Source organism: Agelaius phoeniceus, chromosome 16 (assembly GCF_051311805.1).
Source record: "Agelaius phoeniceus isolate bAgePho1 chromosome 16, bAgePho1.hap1, whole genome shotgun sequence".
NCBI lineage: Eukaryota > Metazoa > Chordata > Aves > Passeriformes > Icteridae > Agelaius > Agelaius phoeniceus.
In genome coordinates this window covers 310,993-329,068 of record NC_135280.1, presented here as the reverse complement: position 1 = coordinate 329,068, position 18,076 = coordinate 310,993, and the positions used below count along the sequence as shown (strand labels likewise).

The 18,076-nt window shown below is 51.4% G+C and overlaps 1 protein-coding gene across 6 annotated transcripts in view; it reads right to left on the bottom strand.

The window, feature by feature from the left end:
• Positions 1-1,533: 1,533 nt before the first annotated feature.
• LOC143695328 (uncharacterized) overlaps positions 1,534-18,076 on the bottom strand; it is a 117,617-nt gene continuing 101,074 nt past the window's right edge. For 3 of the 6 annotated variants that reach the window (XR_013184425.1, XR_013184426.1, XM_077186653.1), the window contains exons 3-4: positions 15,167-15,357; positions 1,534-3,182 (exon numbers count right to left, since the gene is read on the bottom strand). Coding sequence is in view for 1 of the 6 variants with exons in the window: in XM_077186653.1 (XP_077042768.1) it covers positions 3,179-3,182; positions 15,167-15,357 (195 nt within the window). In the remaining 5 variants the exon portion in view is untranslated. Of the gene's footprint in view, positions 3,183-15,166; positions 15,358-16,818; positions 16,937-18,076 lie in introns of all 6 variants that reach the window. The other 3 variants (XR_013184428.1, XR_013184424.1, XR_013184427.1) reach the window with 2 other exon arrangements.

Here is an 18,076-nt window from a genome sequence, read left to right as displayed (position 1 = left end):
GTGTCTCCTCAGCAGGTGTGCCCAAATCAGCAAGGCTTTTCTGGGAGAAGGGGGTTTGCCCCTCTGCATGGCGGGGAAGGCAGCTGGAGGGTCCAAGGGTTCCCAGGGGCACCCAGAGGAAAGGTGCCAGGCTTGTAGGCAGCACCCTGAACTCTGGGGAAGCAAAACGCCTGTGAGGGAGGGAGAGCTCCCCAGGCAGCGCTGAACAGCTGAGCTGCCCTCACCCCATGAGAACACAGAGGAGCCCATACAGAGCCTGGGCAGCACTGAAAGCCCTCAGCACCTGCTGTTGGAAGGATGAGCTTTGCTGAATATTTCTGAGGAACAGAAGGTACCTTTGGGAGCCTTACCTGGGTTTTAATGAAGCTTTTTGGCATTGAATGTAAGTCAATTTTCTTGGAGTGATTACCCTGTCTCTGGAGGGTATTGTAGGAATAGGTAAGAACTAGAGAGGGACAGGAGTAATATCAAGGACTAGAACAATTCTTAGGTAAGGAAAGACAGAAAAACAGGGTAGAAACAGAATGAATAAATAATAAATGGTCTTCAAGAGACAGGCTGGGAGCTCCTCTTATCCCACTCTCATAAAACAGAGGAAATATGATGTTGAATTAAAAGGTGGAATAAAAGGTAAACACTTTCCTCATGTGAGCTGTAACAACTGCATGGTCCCAGGCACTCCCCAGGGAGCTCAGCTCTGCCTCGCAAGCTTTGGCTCTGGGATGCAGAGGAAGAGCCTGGGATGTGCTGGTGGCTTTGGTCCAGGTGGCAAACTGACTCCCTCCTGCAGCAGAGGCATCTCCCTGGGCTGATGAGAAGCTCAGAGCTGGGGTTTTAGGCTGAGGGCCCTGCAGCCAATGCTGTGCTCCCACCCTGGGGTGCCAGCTTCCATCCTCTGGACCTGCAGCTGGTCCTGCAGGCACTGCCATGAAGGCACAGGTAAAACACAGGAGCAAACAGATGAAGAAGTGCTCATGCAGGAAGAGGCCATGAGCAGACTCTTCCTTCCTTCCTTCCTTCCTTCCTTCCTGTGAAGCTGGCTCCCGGGGACGGGACTTCAGGGAACAGGAACTCCTCTCAGTTCTGCACCAGAGAACGAAGACTTCCTCCTTTTAACATTCATAAGACAACCCAGACTGCAAGCTACAAACTGCGGAGCTCCTATTTACATATATCACTGCAAGAACCACAGTGCTCGTTATGAATAATTTAGCATGATGCACTCTCACACCAGCCCTGCTTGCTCCGTGGCCTCCTCTCAATGAGGCCTTTGTGGCAGAGGGATCAGTAATAACAGGTCACTTAACTGTAAATAAAAGTGACACTGGGAGATATGCTGGAGTATTTATTTGTACTGTTGTATCACTGTAAAACTGTGTTCATGGAGATCAGCTCCTCACATGTTTACTCGTCATGCAAAAATGTGTTCAGCAAAATGCACCTGACACAGCTGATGCCCAGCAGGTGTGGCTGTTCCATGCTGGGCCCTGCCCTGGAGCTGCTGTGCCCTGGGAGCTGGGGCAGCTCGGGACAGGCACCACACAGCCCCGGCAGAGCTGCCAGGAGCAGGGACTAAAATGAAACATTTTGTGGCAAAGAAGCAAATTTGCTGACAGTGAGTTTGGTATGCCAAGTTATTTGGCTTTCAAAAGAACAGCTTTTTAAGGAGTTTTGGTGCTTGTCCACCTGATGCCTTTAATGTTCTTAAAAAGAACAAATTCAGTAAGGATGTTAAGTTCTTCATTTTGGACCAAATAAGAACTTCTCCACACAAAAAGGCTGCCCTCTGTTCTGTGTTTTATGGTACTCTCTGCTTTGTAGAAGATTTTGAAAAGTCATTTAATATCAAGCTAATGTTTCTGGGCTTTTTGAGCTGCAAGCAAATAGAAAAATCAGGAAGATTTACTTCCCGGGAAGTAAATCAGAAAATAGAAAAATCAGGAAGATTTACTTCCCGGGAAGTAAATCAGGTTTTTACTTGCCCAGGAAGCAAATCAGGTTTTTACTTGCCCAGGAAGCTCTTTCCCACCTGTCAGCTCCTCCTCCCCTCTCTGCCTGCAGCCTCCATCCATGCCATCCACCAACCTTCCCCAGCACAGTGGCACTGCAGCTTGCTCCTGCACGACACAGGGCTTGGCCCCGGGGACAGGGGGGGCCCTGCAGCCTTCACCCAGGCAAGGATCACACTGGCCTTGGCCTGCAGCAGTCCACAAATTCGCTTGCCATCAGTGGGATCAACCTGCATCAAAAATTAAACTGCTGCCTAGCAGAGCTCCACTGTCAGAGGGTGATGCTCCTGGGATCATCCTGGGTGCAAGGGGATGCAGAGGAGCACGGGATGAGGGCCCTCTGTGCCCAGCAGGTCCCTGTGGAGATGTACCCCTGGTCCTGTGTCCCCAGAGGATGCAACCAGCCCAGACTTGCTTTTCTCAGTGCCTTTGCAGAGGGCTGTTAATCCCAAATCCCTGGAGGGACAGTACCAGCATCTCCCTCCAGAGCCCCAGGGCTGGCTGCTGCCTCCCTCCCTGGCCTGGCAGGACAGGGCAGTGGGGCTGGGGGCTGCCCTACCGCTGTGGGACAGGGCTGGGGTCCCTCACATCCAGCTGCAGCCCCTTCCCAGTGCTCAGGATGGCTTTTCCCAGGAACTGTTATTAGCTCAGTATGGGAGGTGATAATAACAAGCCATTAATGGGAATCTGTTTGAGTGCCACTGTGTGGCAGGATCGTAAATTAATGGTCATTTCATTTATTGTCATTTTACCCATAACAAGATGCTGATTTTCCTCCTGGGACAACGAAATTGATCTGTAAGAACCATAAATCCTCCCCCGTGGTGTGGCTGGAGCAAGGCGCTGGATTAACAGGCTAATGGCAGAGATGTGAAAGCTCATGAATCACGTGGCAGCAGGAGGAGAGGGCAGCTGTGCTGGCATCACACCGGCTCCTGTGCCAGAGCTCTCTGCAGGCTGACAGCGAGGCATTTCAGGCATCAGATCAAGAAGATCCAAATATCCCTTGGTGGCTTGTATTTTCTGTTAATGGAAATTTTTAAAGGCAAACCAAAATGGTCCAGGACACCTCGTCGCCTTCACCCCATCAGGGGTGTCCCAGACAGATGCTGCCTGCACACCAGCAGCTCAGGATCAGCCAGGAAGAGGATTGATGGCTTCTGTAGCCTTTACCTGGAGCATAAAACAAAAACACATTGAAAATTTATAGCACGCATTGAGCTGAAATGCTTCCTTTGCTTTGTGTTCCCTGCTGTTCCCTGGACCCCCAGGCAAGCACCTTTACTCAGTGGAGAAGTCTGGCTTCACAATAGTGATGCCTGGAAATAAAAATTAAAAAGACAAAGTTTCTCATAATTAAGTCTTTGAATGGGAGAAGGAATTGGAGCTGTTAGGGTGCTGAGTCCTCCCCATCCTGCTGCAGAAGCAGGGGCAGAGGGGCACAGCTCACTCTGTGCCTGCCCCGTGCTGAGCTGGCTCAGTGACCCTGCAGCCACTTCCTGGTCACTCTGCTGGGAGCCCTGGCGTGCTTTAACCACCGACGCCTCTTGGAGCCCTCGCTCCTTACCCTTACACCCCTTCCCTCCCTGCATGGTCAGGGCAGGATGTGGCACCAGGGCTGGCTGGGCAGAGCTCCCTACCCAGAGGGATCCTTCAGCAGAGAAAGGCAGTGGGGAATACACCCCTGGGACCCTCTGCTGCTCCCAGGAGCCCTCTGCAAACCCTCACCTCCTGCAGAAAGGTGTTTAGAAGGCCTAACAGTTATCTGGACTTTCCCCTTGTGTAATTCAGCAGAGATATAATTTTAAATATAGCTATTTTTCTCACTCAGATACCAGAAATATTAACTGGCCAAACTTTGCTGTGGCTGTCACCATCCTTTTAGCAGTGTGATTGCCAGCAGGGATTTATTGTCCTCCCCGCACCTGGGTTATTTGAGTTTTGCTTTGCTGCAGGGCCAGGGCAACAATAAATTTCCTTCTCCTCTGGAACATGCTCTAACCTCTCATTTTCTAATAAAGTGTTAAACCTTGGAGCAACCACACTGGCCTGGTGCTGGAGAGGAGTGGAGTTCCAGCTAAGCCCAGGAACTGCCCGTTGTGGGCAGGAGGGGCACCTTTGGGAGGCAGGACACCTATTCCCGTGGTGGCTGTCATGAATTCCGGCTTATTTTTCTCGGGAGAGCCCCCTCCCCAAGCAGAGGCTGTGTCCTGCCTCTGCCTGGCAGCCACACCCAGCAGAGCGGCTGAAGGCACCAAGGGATGGTGTTCAGGAGAACCCCCCAGGACAGTGGCAAGAGGAGCAGCTCAGGAGCTCCCCCAGCCACAGGCAGTGTCCCCACCCAGCCCACAGCAGGCTGGACCTCAGCCGGGGTGGAGGGACAGCAAGGGCAGCTGGCAGCACTGAGCTCATCCCCAGCACAGGGCTTAGGCTGTTAAAGGGCTCCCAGCCAGCAGCCTCCCACCATTCCAGCCCCTCCTGCTGCTGCAGGGCTGCACGAGAGGCTGATGGGGCAGGAGAGGGTGATGGGTGGGCAGGTGAGTGGTGCATCTGCTGCTGCTGGTTACTGAGCCAGAGCTGGCTGCAGCACCAGGTTCCACTGGCTGAGCTGGTTGGTGAGTTATGGCAAGGAGCCGTGTTCTGGAGATATGATTTTTCCAATATATTCTGTTTGGATTGGCAAGTTGGTCTCACTCTTTCTCAACTGACTGATAAAGCACTAGACAGGGGATTAGTCCTCTTGGAAGATAAAGAAAGAGGTAATTTGGGTTGTTTATAGCCTGCAGGGGTAGAATCAAAATGTACAATACTGAGAGAGTCAAACTTTTACAGCGTATGGCAGAGCCATAACTCAGAGCAAGTATCACACATTACAGTCCTGTGAAATGCATTCCCGTGACAAAAGGCTGGAAAGGCAGAAAGAATGAGAGGAATTAATCTGTTCTTGGGACAAATATTGTAATGAAGACAGGAAATGCCAGGAAAACTAACCTCCACCCAGTTCAGTCCTGGAATTACAGTGTTTAACCCAGAAGTCCTGGCCCTGTGCTTTGTGCAGTGTTGGAAACAGCCCCAGCCCCAGTGTCTCTGCGGTGTGGGCAGAGGGGAACCCTAGCTTGACCTTGGCTTTTCTGCACTAAAGGAGTAACAGCTTTCCCTCGACTGGGTTTTGCTGGATTTCCATAGCTATTAAATCTAATTGCTGAGATAGAGTTATAAAATTATAATTTTAACCATGCAATTTAGATGGAGTAACCGGTCGCCTATTTCTGTGATTATCCCTGATTATTAAATGAACAGCTGCCTCCAAATATGTTTGCAACAAACTAATTCAATGAGTGCATGTGCCTGAATATTCATGGCCTTTATTCACAGCACAGACTTTTTCACTGTGACTTTAAAAGTTAATTTATCCTGGCAATTTAAATAAATCCACTTCCATCAGCCTCGGCTCAAGCTCCAGACTCTGACAGGGAGTTTGGCAGCGAGGAAGGTGTCCCAGCCCTGCCTCGGCGGGGCTCGCACACGCACCAGCCCAGTGTCAATTCCAGCCTTCTCCCCTGTCTTGTTTGCGGGTTTGACAACTCTTCTCTGCGCAGAACTAACGCAGTGTGACGCTCCACAGTCTGTTTGGTTTAGCGTTACCACTAAAATCTGCAGCCATGCCAAGCAGTGAGGAGATAGCCCGCCCTCCCCAGGCCCTGAGATATGGGCACAGCTGGCCAGGCGAGAGCCAGCCGAGGCTCCCCCGCTGCCAGGCTTCCTGCTACCAGGGATTCAATTCTGCTCCTTGCCCAGGAGGTGCCTTGCATTGCACCAGCCCGAGCGGGGCCGGAGGGGCCAGCAGCATCCCAGGCAGCCAGAGCTGTTTGCAGCCTGCAGCGTGCCGGGGGTGGCTGTGGAGCAGCCACGGGGCAGGGCACCCCCACTCTGCGGGGCAGAAGAAGGCAATGGGACACGGTGCCAGTGCCCTTTGGCACCTGCCACTTTGGCATCTCCTGTGGCCCCAGCCAGGGGCAGACAGCACAGACTGGGGCAGATCCGTGTCAGGGTCTGGCTCCCCCTGGGACAAATGCTACTGTCCCCAGCCTGGCCTGCAAGAGCACTAAGTACATTTATTGGCCTTAAATCTCTGTGCACTCTTCAGAGCAAGCTGCAGTGCCACTGACCACAGGAGCATTTTAATAATAGCCACAGCATGATACAGACTGCTTAGAAACCCGAAAGTACTGCCTGAGTGAGTGCCCAAGAACTGTTATTTCATCTGATGCTGTTTGTATCATGAAGCTCTGGAATTCCCCCTGGGGTCTTCCAGCCACAGTGGCAGCATGCAGCCTCTGGACCCCAGCAGAAACCTCCTGTACTTGGGAATGTGCTAAGCTTTACATACTTACTGGAGAGAAACAGCAGCTGCTCAGGAGGCAAGCTCAGCTCCCAGGACACATTTCTGAGGTGCCTATTAGGCAAATGCTGGCAGCACATGCCTGGGTTCTCCAGGCAATCCATCCATCCTGCCCCTGTGGAAGATCAGCAGCCACTCCACTGGAACAGGCACGCACCAGCCTGGAACACCAAGCCTAGTTGGGGCAGTGACTTGTGCAACCTCTGAGTGCAACAGCTTCCTCACATCCCCACTGACATGTCCTTTGGCAAGCAACCACCTTAAAAAAGGTCTGTTTAAAGCGTTTATTAAAAATCCAAGAAAAAAAAAAAAAGAGAAGAGAAATCTGCATTTGAAATGTAAAGTAGGTCTTTCATTCCAACAGCATCCCTGCTGCCTTTTGTCTCTTCCTGTACAGAGGTTTCACAAAAAGAGCCATAGTTTGACAGATGTTCAGATAATATTAAAGAGGGCAAGATCTGATTGTGGGGGAAAATAAACAGTTCAGCTGAGGCAGGCCAGAGCTGTTGGGCTGTGACTGGCTGTTCTGCAGAACCAAACACCAGTAGGAAGGAGGGCTCAGAGGGGCCTGGCAGCCCCTGCTGGAGAGAGGAGCCCATTCCACAGCCTTCCCAGCTCCTGGAGCCCCGCATGTCCTCCCAGGGGACACCCCTCCATCAGGGGCCCCCCAGGTACAGGGGTCTGGGTCTGCCTGGGGGTCCCCCAGCTCTGTAGCTCCCATGGCTCTGACAGTGCTGTCTCCCCCTCATTCTGAGGGTGCCTGACCCTGGGTGCTGAGCTGCATCCCTTTGGGCTGTTTGCCATGGGTGGGCACAGGGACAGGCCCCTGCTCCAAGGGATTGCCCTGCTGCTGGGCTCTGCTTGTCCCAGGCATCACCTAAGGAAACTTCCAAAGATCCGCATGGAAACTCATCCCTGTGTACCAGTCCCTTTGGGAGAAACAAAACTCCTCCTCGGCCCCTGTATGGCTGCTCTCAGCCCTGTGTCCCTGCTCTGTGGGGTTGTACCCATGGGCAGGGCAGCAGCAGGCCCTGCCCTGGGACCAGGGGCTCTGGGTCCCTGCCCTGGGAGAGAGGTTTGGCAGGGATGCCACTCTCTTGCAGCTGGGGAGGCAGGAACAGGCATCAAGGAATGCTCCTGCTGTTCTAACAAGGAACAATAGATTACAAAGCTAGTTAAAAATTCATCCAGGAGAGGCAGAGTTTCCCAAGCATATCAGAGTTAATATTTATAAAGGGGATTGTTGCTCAGTCTCAATTATCCTAAAAGCTTGGTACAACTGATGCATTGGAGAAACCACGAACACAGACTTGTCAAGGGAAAACCATTCCCTGTGACCGCTAACAAAATGCAATCAGATCTACAGCATGTGGAGCCAATTGATTTTCAACAAGACCTACAATGTAAACAAATGATTGATTCTCAGCACTTTCATTTCTGAGCAAGCAGCCAGACACCTCTCCAGCTCCCGGTGCAGGTGAGGCTGGAGGTAAACAGGGCTGCAGTGGGGCGGCTGCAGCACTTTCATCACCACAGAACAGCAGGAGCTTTGATTTTTGTTTCCCCGGCCCCTTAAGCAGCCACTAAATAATGAACAATTCCTCATGCAAGCGGCCCCCGATCATGTGAAATCCTTCTGCTGCCAGTGGTCATGTCAGACCACATTCTGCTTCAATGGGAGTCAGGAGTTTTTTATTGCTTTTGCATTTTGCGTCCTCTGATGTTTCCAGGTTCGCTGTGATTTACTCGAGGCAGATGAGACAGGAATATCTCCAAGAGCTTTATCCCTGCTCTGTCAGTGCTGCAGCAGTGCGCTGGTGTGTGTCTGTGCCAGCCGTGCAGAGCTGCCCAGACCACTCCCCTCTCCCTGTGAAACCAATAAGCCAAACTCCACTGCACAGTAGCTGCTGGACCATGCCCCTGGGTATGTCAAATTAAACCTCAGCCCAGCACGGGCAGACTGCCAATATCAGCACCTGTCCCTGGGCAGGGGTGGGCACCTGGGAGCTGGGGCTGCAGCTGCCAGTGCAGCACCCACAGGACTGCCACAGGACTCCAGGGTGTCACCCAGTGGCACATCTCCTTTCCCCTCTCATTCACACCCCTGGTTGCCCCCTCCAAACTGTTTTGGTGCCAAGGAGGCACCAGTGTGGGGCCTCCATGTGCTCCCCCTGGAGCAAGCCCTGCTGGAATGCTGTTAGGATTACTGATGGAGTAATGGAAGGGAAAAGTCACATCTCCATGAACTGCAGGAATAGGTATAAATCTACATTTCCAGAGCTCTATGACCTGCCTGTTTCTGCCCCGTGTGCAGAGTGATGAGCTCTCTGGTGCTTCTGCAGCACAGGGTTCCGAGGGTCCCCAGGGAGGAGGAGCCACTGCCCCATCCCCAGAGCCCCGGGAACGAGGGCCTGGAGCTCCGCTCTCCCAAAGGTGCCAGCCCCCTTATACCAGCAGCAGAGAGCTGCCCTCGGGGCTGGGGGCCTGTAGACAGCCACGTCTGTGTGTGCAGCTCCTTCCCTGCAGAGCAGGAACAGCGTGGGGCTGCTGCCTTGGATGTCCCTCTTGGGCTGCAGCTGCCCTCTGGCCACAGAGCCGAGTCCTTGCCAGGAACAGCCTCCTCTTTCCAGATCTCTGGGGCTGGGCATTCATGACCCCCCGGGGGGGTCCCCGAGGTGGCAGAGCTGTGGGGTTCCCCCCTGGCCACCCCAGTGTGTCTGTGGTGGGATGTGTGCTGCGGGGAGGGCTGGTGGCACGCCAGGCATAGTGCCTGCTCCTGGAGCCAGGGGCTGGCACCAGGCCCCGTGAGTGGGCGCAAGTTCTTCCTAAAACACAAACAAAGAAGGAGGCTTGCGTGGGCACTGACAGATTCCTGCGCACAGAGGGACTCCAACAGGGCCAGGAGTGTTCCTGTTTAAAATTAAAATGGTCTTTTCAAAGCAAATTAAAACTCGTGAAAGCAACCACAAACATCTGTGATCTCTTCATAAAGGCCTTCCTGGCTATTTTAGAAATTACCCTGTGCCCATTATAGTATCAGCATAATTCTGCCTCTTTATTTCAAGCTAGCAAGATATTTATATTTTAAATAATTTTTACATAGTTCAAATGTGAATCACAAGCTGGTTTTCCTGCTTATGTATTAATTGCATGTGTGTGTCCAGTGCTAAGCCTTATTGCCATGTAATTTGTACAACGTAATTAACCATGTAGAAACCATATTACGTTGTGTTTGGAAGTGTTACATCCAGTTAATCTAATTGACTAATAACATGTTTTCATTTAGCAGCACGTACTGTATTTCCAGTGATTGAATTAATGTCATGTTAACGGCTGCTTTTTGCAACAACATTTGGCATAAATTGCATTAAAAATTGATGTTCGTACAAATGTATTTTGAATACAGCTCAGCATGTGGCCTGGGAAAACACTCCTGCTGTTTATAAAATCAGCTCCACTTATGAGTGCACTCCGAGGCACGGCACTGCTGGCACTGCTGGCACTGCTGGCACTGCTGCCCTGCCCGTGCACTGGGACCCCCCAACCACTGTCCCCCCATCCCACCTGCATCTGAGCCACCCCAGCTGTGATACAGATTCCTTGGGCTGGCAGTGCCCAGGGTTACCACTTTACTGCCTGGGCTCTCGTGACGGGTTTTAAAAGGACTCTCTGTTGATGAGATTGTGATGGGCAAGCTCCAGGCCTGTGCTGGTAGAGGCAGACCCAGAGGCACCTCCTGCCATGCCCTCGGTGAGTGCCCAGGGCTGCACCTGCCAGCCCAGCCGCCTGTCCCCCAGCAGCCATGGGGACAGGGTGGGCACGAGCCCCACAGCCACCTCCTGCCTCCCATCCATGCTCACAGGAGGCCCCAGGGCGGTGGCCCCATGCCCCTGTGGCCAGGAGACTCTCGCTCACCTGGATTTGCTGTGGGAAACAACTGGAAGTGCAATGCCCAGAGCACCCTCCACAGCCGCCCCCTCTGGAGGGGCCAGGAGAACGGGCAGGGCAATGCCCACTGCACACAGCCAGGCCAGTCGTGTCCCAGGCTGCGGCCACAAGCCCGATGAAGGAGCTCAAGGCTCTCCCTGCTTCTCTTTGACAGATTAAAAATCCTGATTTTTTTTGTTCTATACCCATCATGTATTCTGTTTCTGCTGGGATAGAGGGAGTTGATTTAAGATATTTGTGAAAGCAAAGCTAAAAAAGAACAGGAAAATTGTTGGCTGTGGTGGCACTTGTCCAAAGCCAGGAAAGCAGGAAAACAAGGCACAGCTGATGGCAGCTTGATGTCTTGTTTCCTCATAGACATTTGCCATGCCATTGCAAAACCACATTTTCCCCACCTCTATGAGCACCACTCTGGTAAACTGGAGGGGCTGTAAAAACACCACAAGTGGTCTGTGAGCCAGCGAGGCTTCACAGCTTTGTAGGGGAGAAAGTTTCCCTTCCTGGGCTTGCTGTCTTCTTTGCAGGCTGTACAGGCTCTGTTCTCCATCTCTCCTACAGTTGCTGCTGATCAGCTCCATGGGTGAGCATCCTGTGGAGGGTGACTTGCTGGAACCCCACTCCTGCTGCCCATATGCAGCTGTAACCCTACGGCATCCACGGTGTGGGGGCAGCCAGGAACCACCAGAGCTGCTGCCAGGGCAGTGGCACCCGCAGCCCCTGCTGGGATGGGAGAGGGGCAGAAGGTGCAGAAGGCAGTGCTGGGCAGGACAGCTCAGTGCTGCAGGGAACAGCCTTTGCCTCCCTGCTGCATGGGGCAGCTGTGGGATGGAGTTCAGCATTCAGCCAAGAGTGCTGCTCTCAGGGCCATCCCTGTGGGTTCCAAAGACAAAACATAGACTCAAGCTCCACCTTAGAATCAGGACAAAGAGGAGTGACAGCCTTGACTCATGGCAGTGTACCTCACTGGACCCCAGTGTGTTATTGCATCCAACCAAAGACCTCTGAGAAACAAAACCATAACCAGAAAGAAGCTTAAATCACAGAACCTCAGAGCAATTAAAAGCCATGTTCATACAGAGCCATTAGCACTGATTCTCACACTCTTTACATAGGAGCAGAACATAATAATAATTTCCAATTAAATTATGCTTCTCCAAGGTGCATTAACCACTTTTATCCATCCGATTAATTGGATGCATCTCTGCTGCATGGAGCAGTTACACCGCTCTAGAGGGAAAGCAGACAGTTAATAACACCTGCCGCTGTGGTGCTAATGTAGGAACACTCTGCTGCCAAACCCACAGGCACATTCACTGCAAACTGTCCACCCAACACAGCTCTGTGGCTCCCTGCTCCTGTGCTGTCCTGCGCTCTGCTCACTCCTAGTGTGACAAGGGGATGCACCAGTCCCTGGGCTTCACACCAGCACTGGGATCTCGTGTTCCCTTCCTCCCAGGACACGGCACCGGGAGGTTCTGTGGGAAGTAGCAGCTTCTGTGAGGGAATTGCAGCGGGCCCAATTTATGCAGGGAGAGGTGGCCTGCTGCCATGACCCAGGGATGAGAGCTAATTGAGAGGGATGTATGTTTCCATGCAAATTCTTTGGGCACCCAGTTCTTCAGGCTCCTGAGTGAGAAATGAAGGCAGATTCCTCGCATGCAGCAAAAGTAGTGATGTTTGTGCAACAGAACAGCAGCAGCAGGGCAGCATGTGCCTGAAATACTGTGAATACTGGGACACCCAGACGTGTGTGGTGGCCTGAGTGTGTCTGCAGAGAGCTCACAGACACGAGGGCAGCTGCACCTGGGATGGAGCCCCAAGGTGCCTTCCCACAAAGAGGTAAGAAGAGATCTTCAAAAGAATTGTCTGCTGACCTTGGGGCTTTGTAAATCAGGTCAGTATGGTTCCATGAGCCCTACCCCCTTCTCATGATTGCAGTTCCTCTGTGGGAGCAACCACTTGGACATCCCTTGGGGACTGAAGTAATCTCCTGCGATAGGAGGCAGTGCAAGCATGGAAACAGCCAGGTGTACCCAGACAATGCACACTCGGACCCCAGGTAGTGACTTTGGGGAACAGTGAAACTGGGTGGGTACTGGAACATCACCAGGGTCCCTAAACCAGAGACGTGTTGACATAAACAGGAATGGGAGAGAGACAGCCCAGATCTGAGAGGCAGAAGTCTTTTCTAGGAGGCCTGATGAGTCTCTGACCTGAGCTGGAGGGGAGGTGTTGGGATGGCAGAGGTGTGTGTGTGCCCATGCTCACACTGCAGGAACTGCAGCATTCCCACTCATTCTCTCTGCAGGCACGGATAACATACTCTCAGGAGCATGCAGTTATCAAAATGTTATAAATTGCTGCCTTTTAAATAGTGTGGTAATTTGCTAGTCCATTACAGGAGGAGTTGTAGGATACAAGGAGCACGCTATGAAAAATTAAGCCTTCTGCGTCACTGCTGACCTCCGCAGCTGAGGTGCTCTCAGAACTGCTCCATTATGTCAGCTTGCCCTGAGCAATTAGCCACCCCTCAGCACTCGTCAGCGTGTCACCGTGCCTCAGAGGACAGCGAGCCTGGCAGTTCCCTTCCCCGGATCCTTCTCCATCAGCCATCGGGAGCTGGTCCTGGCCGGGAACCACGGCGGCTCCGTAACCACCTCCCCTCTGCAATTAGTGCCTTTGTATAGCCATCACTGGGAGCTGCACCACCTAATTTTAGCCCACAGTTTCATTCTCTAAATTCCTCAGACTCGGGAACAATCCTTTCTTGTGAGAAGCAGTGCTTTGGGGAGCAGTGCTGCTGCCCAGTGCTCTCTGAGCAGAAGGGAGCCTGCTCCAGCACTGATGCTTCCCAGCTGCGCGTGTTGCTCTGGGGCTGGGATAGCTGTGCTCCCCATTCAGTGGCAAATTCAGCTGGACATTCAGCTCACACCAGGAGAATTAGGTTCATTATGCCAATTTTGTGCAAGGCAAAGGGATATGTCTCCTAACCCATGTTTGATTTCTCAGCAAAAATCCCTCTGAAACTAAACTTCCCCTTCATTTTATGTGCTTAGATATTTTCTCACAAGCTGCAGGTGAAATCCATGTCCTGGCACACACATAAATGCAAATGCAGGAGGGATGTGTCCTGGCAATATACGCATCATCCCTGGAGATATATATTTTCTTGCTGGGGAGGAAATGCACAAACACCAGCTACTATTTTTTCTCAATATATATACACCTCTCAGGACAAAAATAAACATGTGAACACAGGACATGCTACTCCCAGGCTTTCTGCCCAGAGCCAAGGTGACAACCAGCAGTTTAGAGGAAACTTGCACACAAGTTACGCTCAGCCAGCTCATTAAAAACACATCAGGGAACCTCCCGTACCCTGGGAACCCCAGAAGCAGTTTCTGATCCTATCACACAAAACACACGGGCTGCTGCCACTCTGCTCTAGCAAAACCCTTCAGAACGGGAAACACAAGAATGGGTGGCAACAACATGGGGGCAGAGGCTGGCACAGCCCAGAAGGGGCCCCTGCAGCCCCACCTGGGCACGCAGTGCACCTGCTCTCTGCCCAGGGAGGAGCCAACGCTTCCACCATGGGGGCTCTCCTGGGCCCTGTTGGTGCGGGACAGCTGTGAACCCAAGCAGGACCTCCCTGCTTTGCATCCTGCACATCACATTCCTCACAGGAGCACCATCAGGGAGCTTTGTGGGATCGTGAATATGAATTGCTTTGACCTCACTTAGTCTGATATGGTAGAGTATTAAATCTCTATTTTTCAAGCATTAAGCCTGTGTAATAGAAGGATGCTGTGAGCAATTTGCAGTAAGATGAAGGGATATTACTGTCCTGGGAGACAGACAATCCAACCACATCCACAAATTGATAACAGAGATAGTGGCTTAGGTTCATGCTAGCTATTAATTAAGGGCATGTTTTATGTGGAAGACAATAGCAGCTTACACTGGCAGGTACTCGCTGCCTCCTCTCCCCTGCGGTGAGCGGCGCTCCCGGAGCTGGAGCGCAGCCAGGTGGGTTCATACCTTGCTGAACCACAGTTCACACGTGTACATTTGAATTTTTGACAGGCAAAATTAATTTCTCAAGCCTTTAGCATTCGCAGCTCCAAGAGCAGCTGTTCTGGCTGAGGAGAGGTTGGCAGCTGCTGGAGCTGTGCCACAGGAGCACTGTGCTGGCCCTGCTTCCAGGGACAGCCAAAGGCTCGGCCAGCCCAAAAAACCAGGGTGCTGAGAGCTCTCACATCTCTGGCTGCTAATGAGCACTAACCATGTCCCAGGCTCTTCCTCTGCCCCCAGAACCCACTGCCTCATTAGCTGGCTGATCCACAGCTCTTAGCAAAGAAATCAAATACCCAGTTTCACTCCTCTTGTCTTGGCTGTGGCAGCATCTCACTCAGCCGTCACCCCTCTCCCACTTGGTGCTCTCAGCAGGTTGGTGCTTCCCAGCCCCTGTGGCAGGACTCTCATCTCACATCCACTGATTAACTTAGGATGATTACACAGCCACCGATTTTGTCCAAATTACCAACAGAGTATTGTCCTTTTACAATCTTTTGCTCCTTGCCCTAGAATTTAGCAACAAGCCTGCAACATGCCCTGACAGCTGACCCCCGTGCTGGCACAAAAGACCCACCGTGGCTTCAGCTTTGCTGAACAAACCCTCTGCCCAGCCTCAGACAGGTTTTCTGAACAGGGCAAGCCCATGCAGGAACATTTGCCCTTGGGAGTTCACAGCCACCCATGGCACAAGGTGAAACATTACAGAGGGCAAGAACCAAGAGACCCCAACCTGTATCCCTGGAGCCTGATGGAGCTGATCCTGTCCAGCTGATGGAGCCAGGGTACACAGCAGATCCAGAGCACCAGCAGTGCCACAGTGTCCAAGTGCTCTTCTGGGGAAGGTCTTCCCAGCAGGATGCAGCAAAGCCAAACAGTGCAGGTCAGCCATGGAAAAGAACACAGATAATGCAGGGGGCTGGTCTGGGGAGACAGAAGAAGTTTATTTTTTTCAGATGGGATTAGAGAACAGCTGGAGAATTGATGAGGCAGCAAGGACAGGAGATGGCTCCAGGCTCCTGCCAACACATTAGAACCCCTGTGCTGGGCCACAGGCAGGTCACACACACCTTTCTGGAAAACTGTGTTCAGAGATGGGGCAACTCTTGGCAGGAAGCAGCAACCCTTACAAACCCTGGCAGCTCCCTTCCCTGGCCGTTGGTTCCCAGAGACATCTGCCAGACCTAGGGTATGTCCATGAGCTGGACAGAAGCAGCCCTGCTCAGGCATCCCCAGCTGAGCAGAGCGAGCCCAGGCAGGCAGGGAGCTGGGTGGGGGCTCTTGGACAGGGGTGTGCTGGCTCTCACAGTGCTGAGAAATGGAAAAATTAACAAAACAAAGGGACAGAAGGACAAGTTGGAAGTCAGGCCACTGAGGATGGAAGGAACAGCCCTCATAGTGGGAGAGTTCACAGCTGCAGACATATCTGGCCACAGGTTCACCCTGGCTGCAGGGTCTCCTTGAAATGCTCAATGCAAATGTCCTGATGAAGCCAGAACATGTCCCGGGCTGCAGTGACACACCCAGCAAGAGTGACACACCTGGCACCTGTAGCCACACCCCCACGCTCTCTGGAGCCAGTGTCTGTGCCACACCCAGCATCCCAGGCTGCCTGCTGCAATCCAGCTGCATGTCTGATCTTGGGTGAGAAATTTCTCTTTATACCAGGCTGTCTATTCAAGTAATAAAAATAGGCTTTTTTTCCTTCTGTAAGTGCAACACTTTTCATATTTTTACTTCCAGCTGTCTAGATAGTATTTCACTTTTTTCATTTCTAGTACTCGCTCTCAGTTATTTAATGTGAATTTCTAGGGCATGGTGCCCTTAGCAGACATCAGAGCAATATAACACAAGAAATCAGATATACACTGTTCTAGGAGAAGGCAGGAACAAAAAGACAAACTAGGCTCTTAATACATATGGTGCTTTTGATTCATGGAATATAGAAAATTGTATTTGATTATATCTGTAATGGATCCTCATAACTTTAGATTAGGCTTATGCTGATGGCCCAACTAATGGACAGTTTATTGCAGGAATAGATTTCATCCTATCATATTTTTTCCTGGTATCAATTACTTGGAATGTTTAAATGTCTCATTTCTGTGGATGTTTATTGCTTAATTTTCCTTTCTAAGAAAAGCCTACACGCACACAATGCCCTGGTGCTCCTCTGCTAAGGGGCAAGGAACTACAGGGCTGTGCTCCTGGAGCCCAGAAACTCCCATCACCTCTGGCTGTGCAGGCCAGGAGAGCCCTTCGGGAGGTTCACAGCTGCTGGCACCACCGTGACTCCAAGCTGTGAGGGAACACAGCCAAAGTTCCCTTAGCAGGTGCTGCTATTGGGAAAAAATAATTAAAAATTAAAAGACTTATTAACTTTACCTGTCTCAAAAGCCAAAGGACTGTGTGGGATTGCTGCCACAAAGTCAACAGCAGAGCTGATGATAAGAGAGGTTGGAAGTAAAGATGGTTTGGTGGAGATAATCTCATTTGCAGTCAACTGAAATGGTAATATTATTAATAACAACAACAGTAATAATAATTTCAACAACAATTATTAAGTAATAATATTATGAAACTCTGAAGAGAAATGCTTGTTTCCCAGTAGAGAGTTTAGGAGGCTGTTGAGGCACCAGAGATATTACTTATTGATCCCAGAGCCAGAAGGCAAAGAGGCTAGTGGATTTCTAAATTTTTTTTTTTTTTTTTTTTACTTTGCCTAGCTATAATCACACCTGAAATCCTATCCAAAAAAACCCCAAAAAACCTGAAACAAACAAACAAAAACCCCCAAAGAAATATAAACCCCCTCAAAACATAAAAACTTCAAAGCAAAGAACAGTAACAGAAAGATCCCAAACTACTGAAAAAAACCAACCCAAGAAACCAAATAACGACAACAAAAACACAAACAACACCCACCCCCAAAAAACCCCAAACCCTAACAAAACAAACTTGGAGAGATATATACCACCTTTGTCCCATTTTAAATGCAGCTGTTTGACACCAGTGATAGCAGAATGATCTCTGCTATTTACTTTACACAAGTGTGCCTTGCTTCACTCCAGAATTGATACCTGCCAGCCAAAGGAGGGCCATGAGGCTGATCTCCCTGAAGAGCAGCAATCCCAGATCAGGAACAGACACTGAGCATCTGTCAGGGCCATTGGCATTGGCAGGGAGCACAAGCTGCACATCCCAAAGGGTGCCCAGCAATGGGAATTTTTACTTTTTGTAACCTTTAGCTGAACTCTCCCATTTGCCCTGCATGCTGAGGGGGTGCTCCAGTGTGCTTTGCTGCCCAGCCCCTGTTTCCTGGGCAGGACAGAGCCTGGCAGCAGGGACGCAGGATGGCCCTGCCAGGAGGGCACAGCTGCCCGCAGCCAGAGGCGTTTCCTGCTGCCAGGGGATCACTGCATCCTGCTCCTGCCTGTCCTGGAGCCTTTCCCCCACTCTCAGTGGCAGCCCCCACACACAGAGCCAGCCTCAGCACCGCTCAAGGACACGGGGAAGGGAGGGGACATTGCCTGGGGACCGTCCCCCACAGGGCTGCCAAGCCACCTCAGCTTGGGCAACCTCATTCACATACAGGTGGCATGTTATTCCCACTTCAAGAAGAGAGCTGGCTCCACTTATTTTT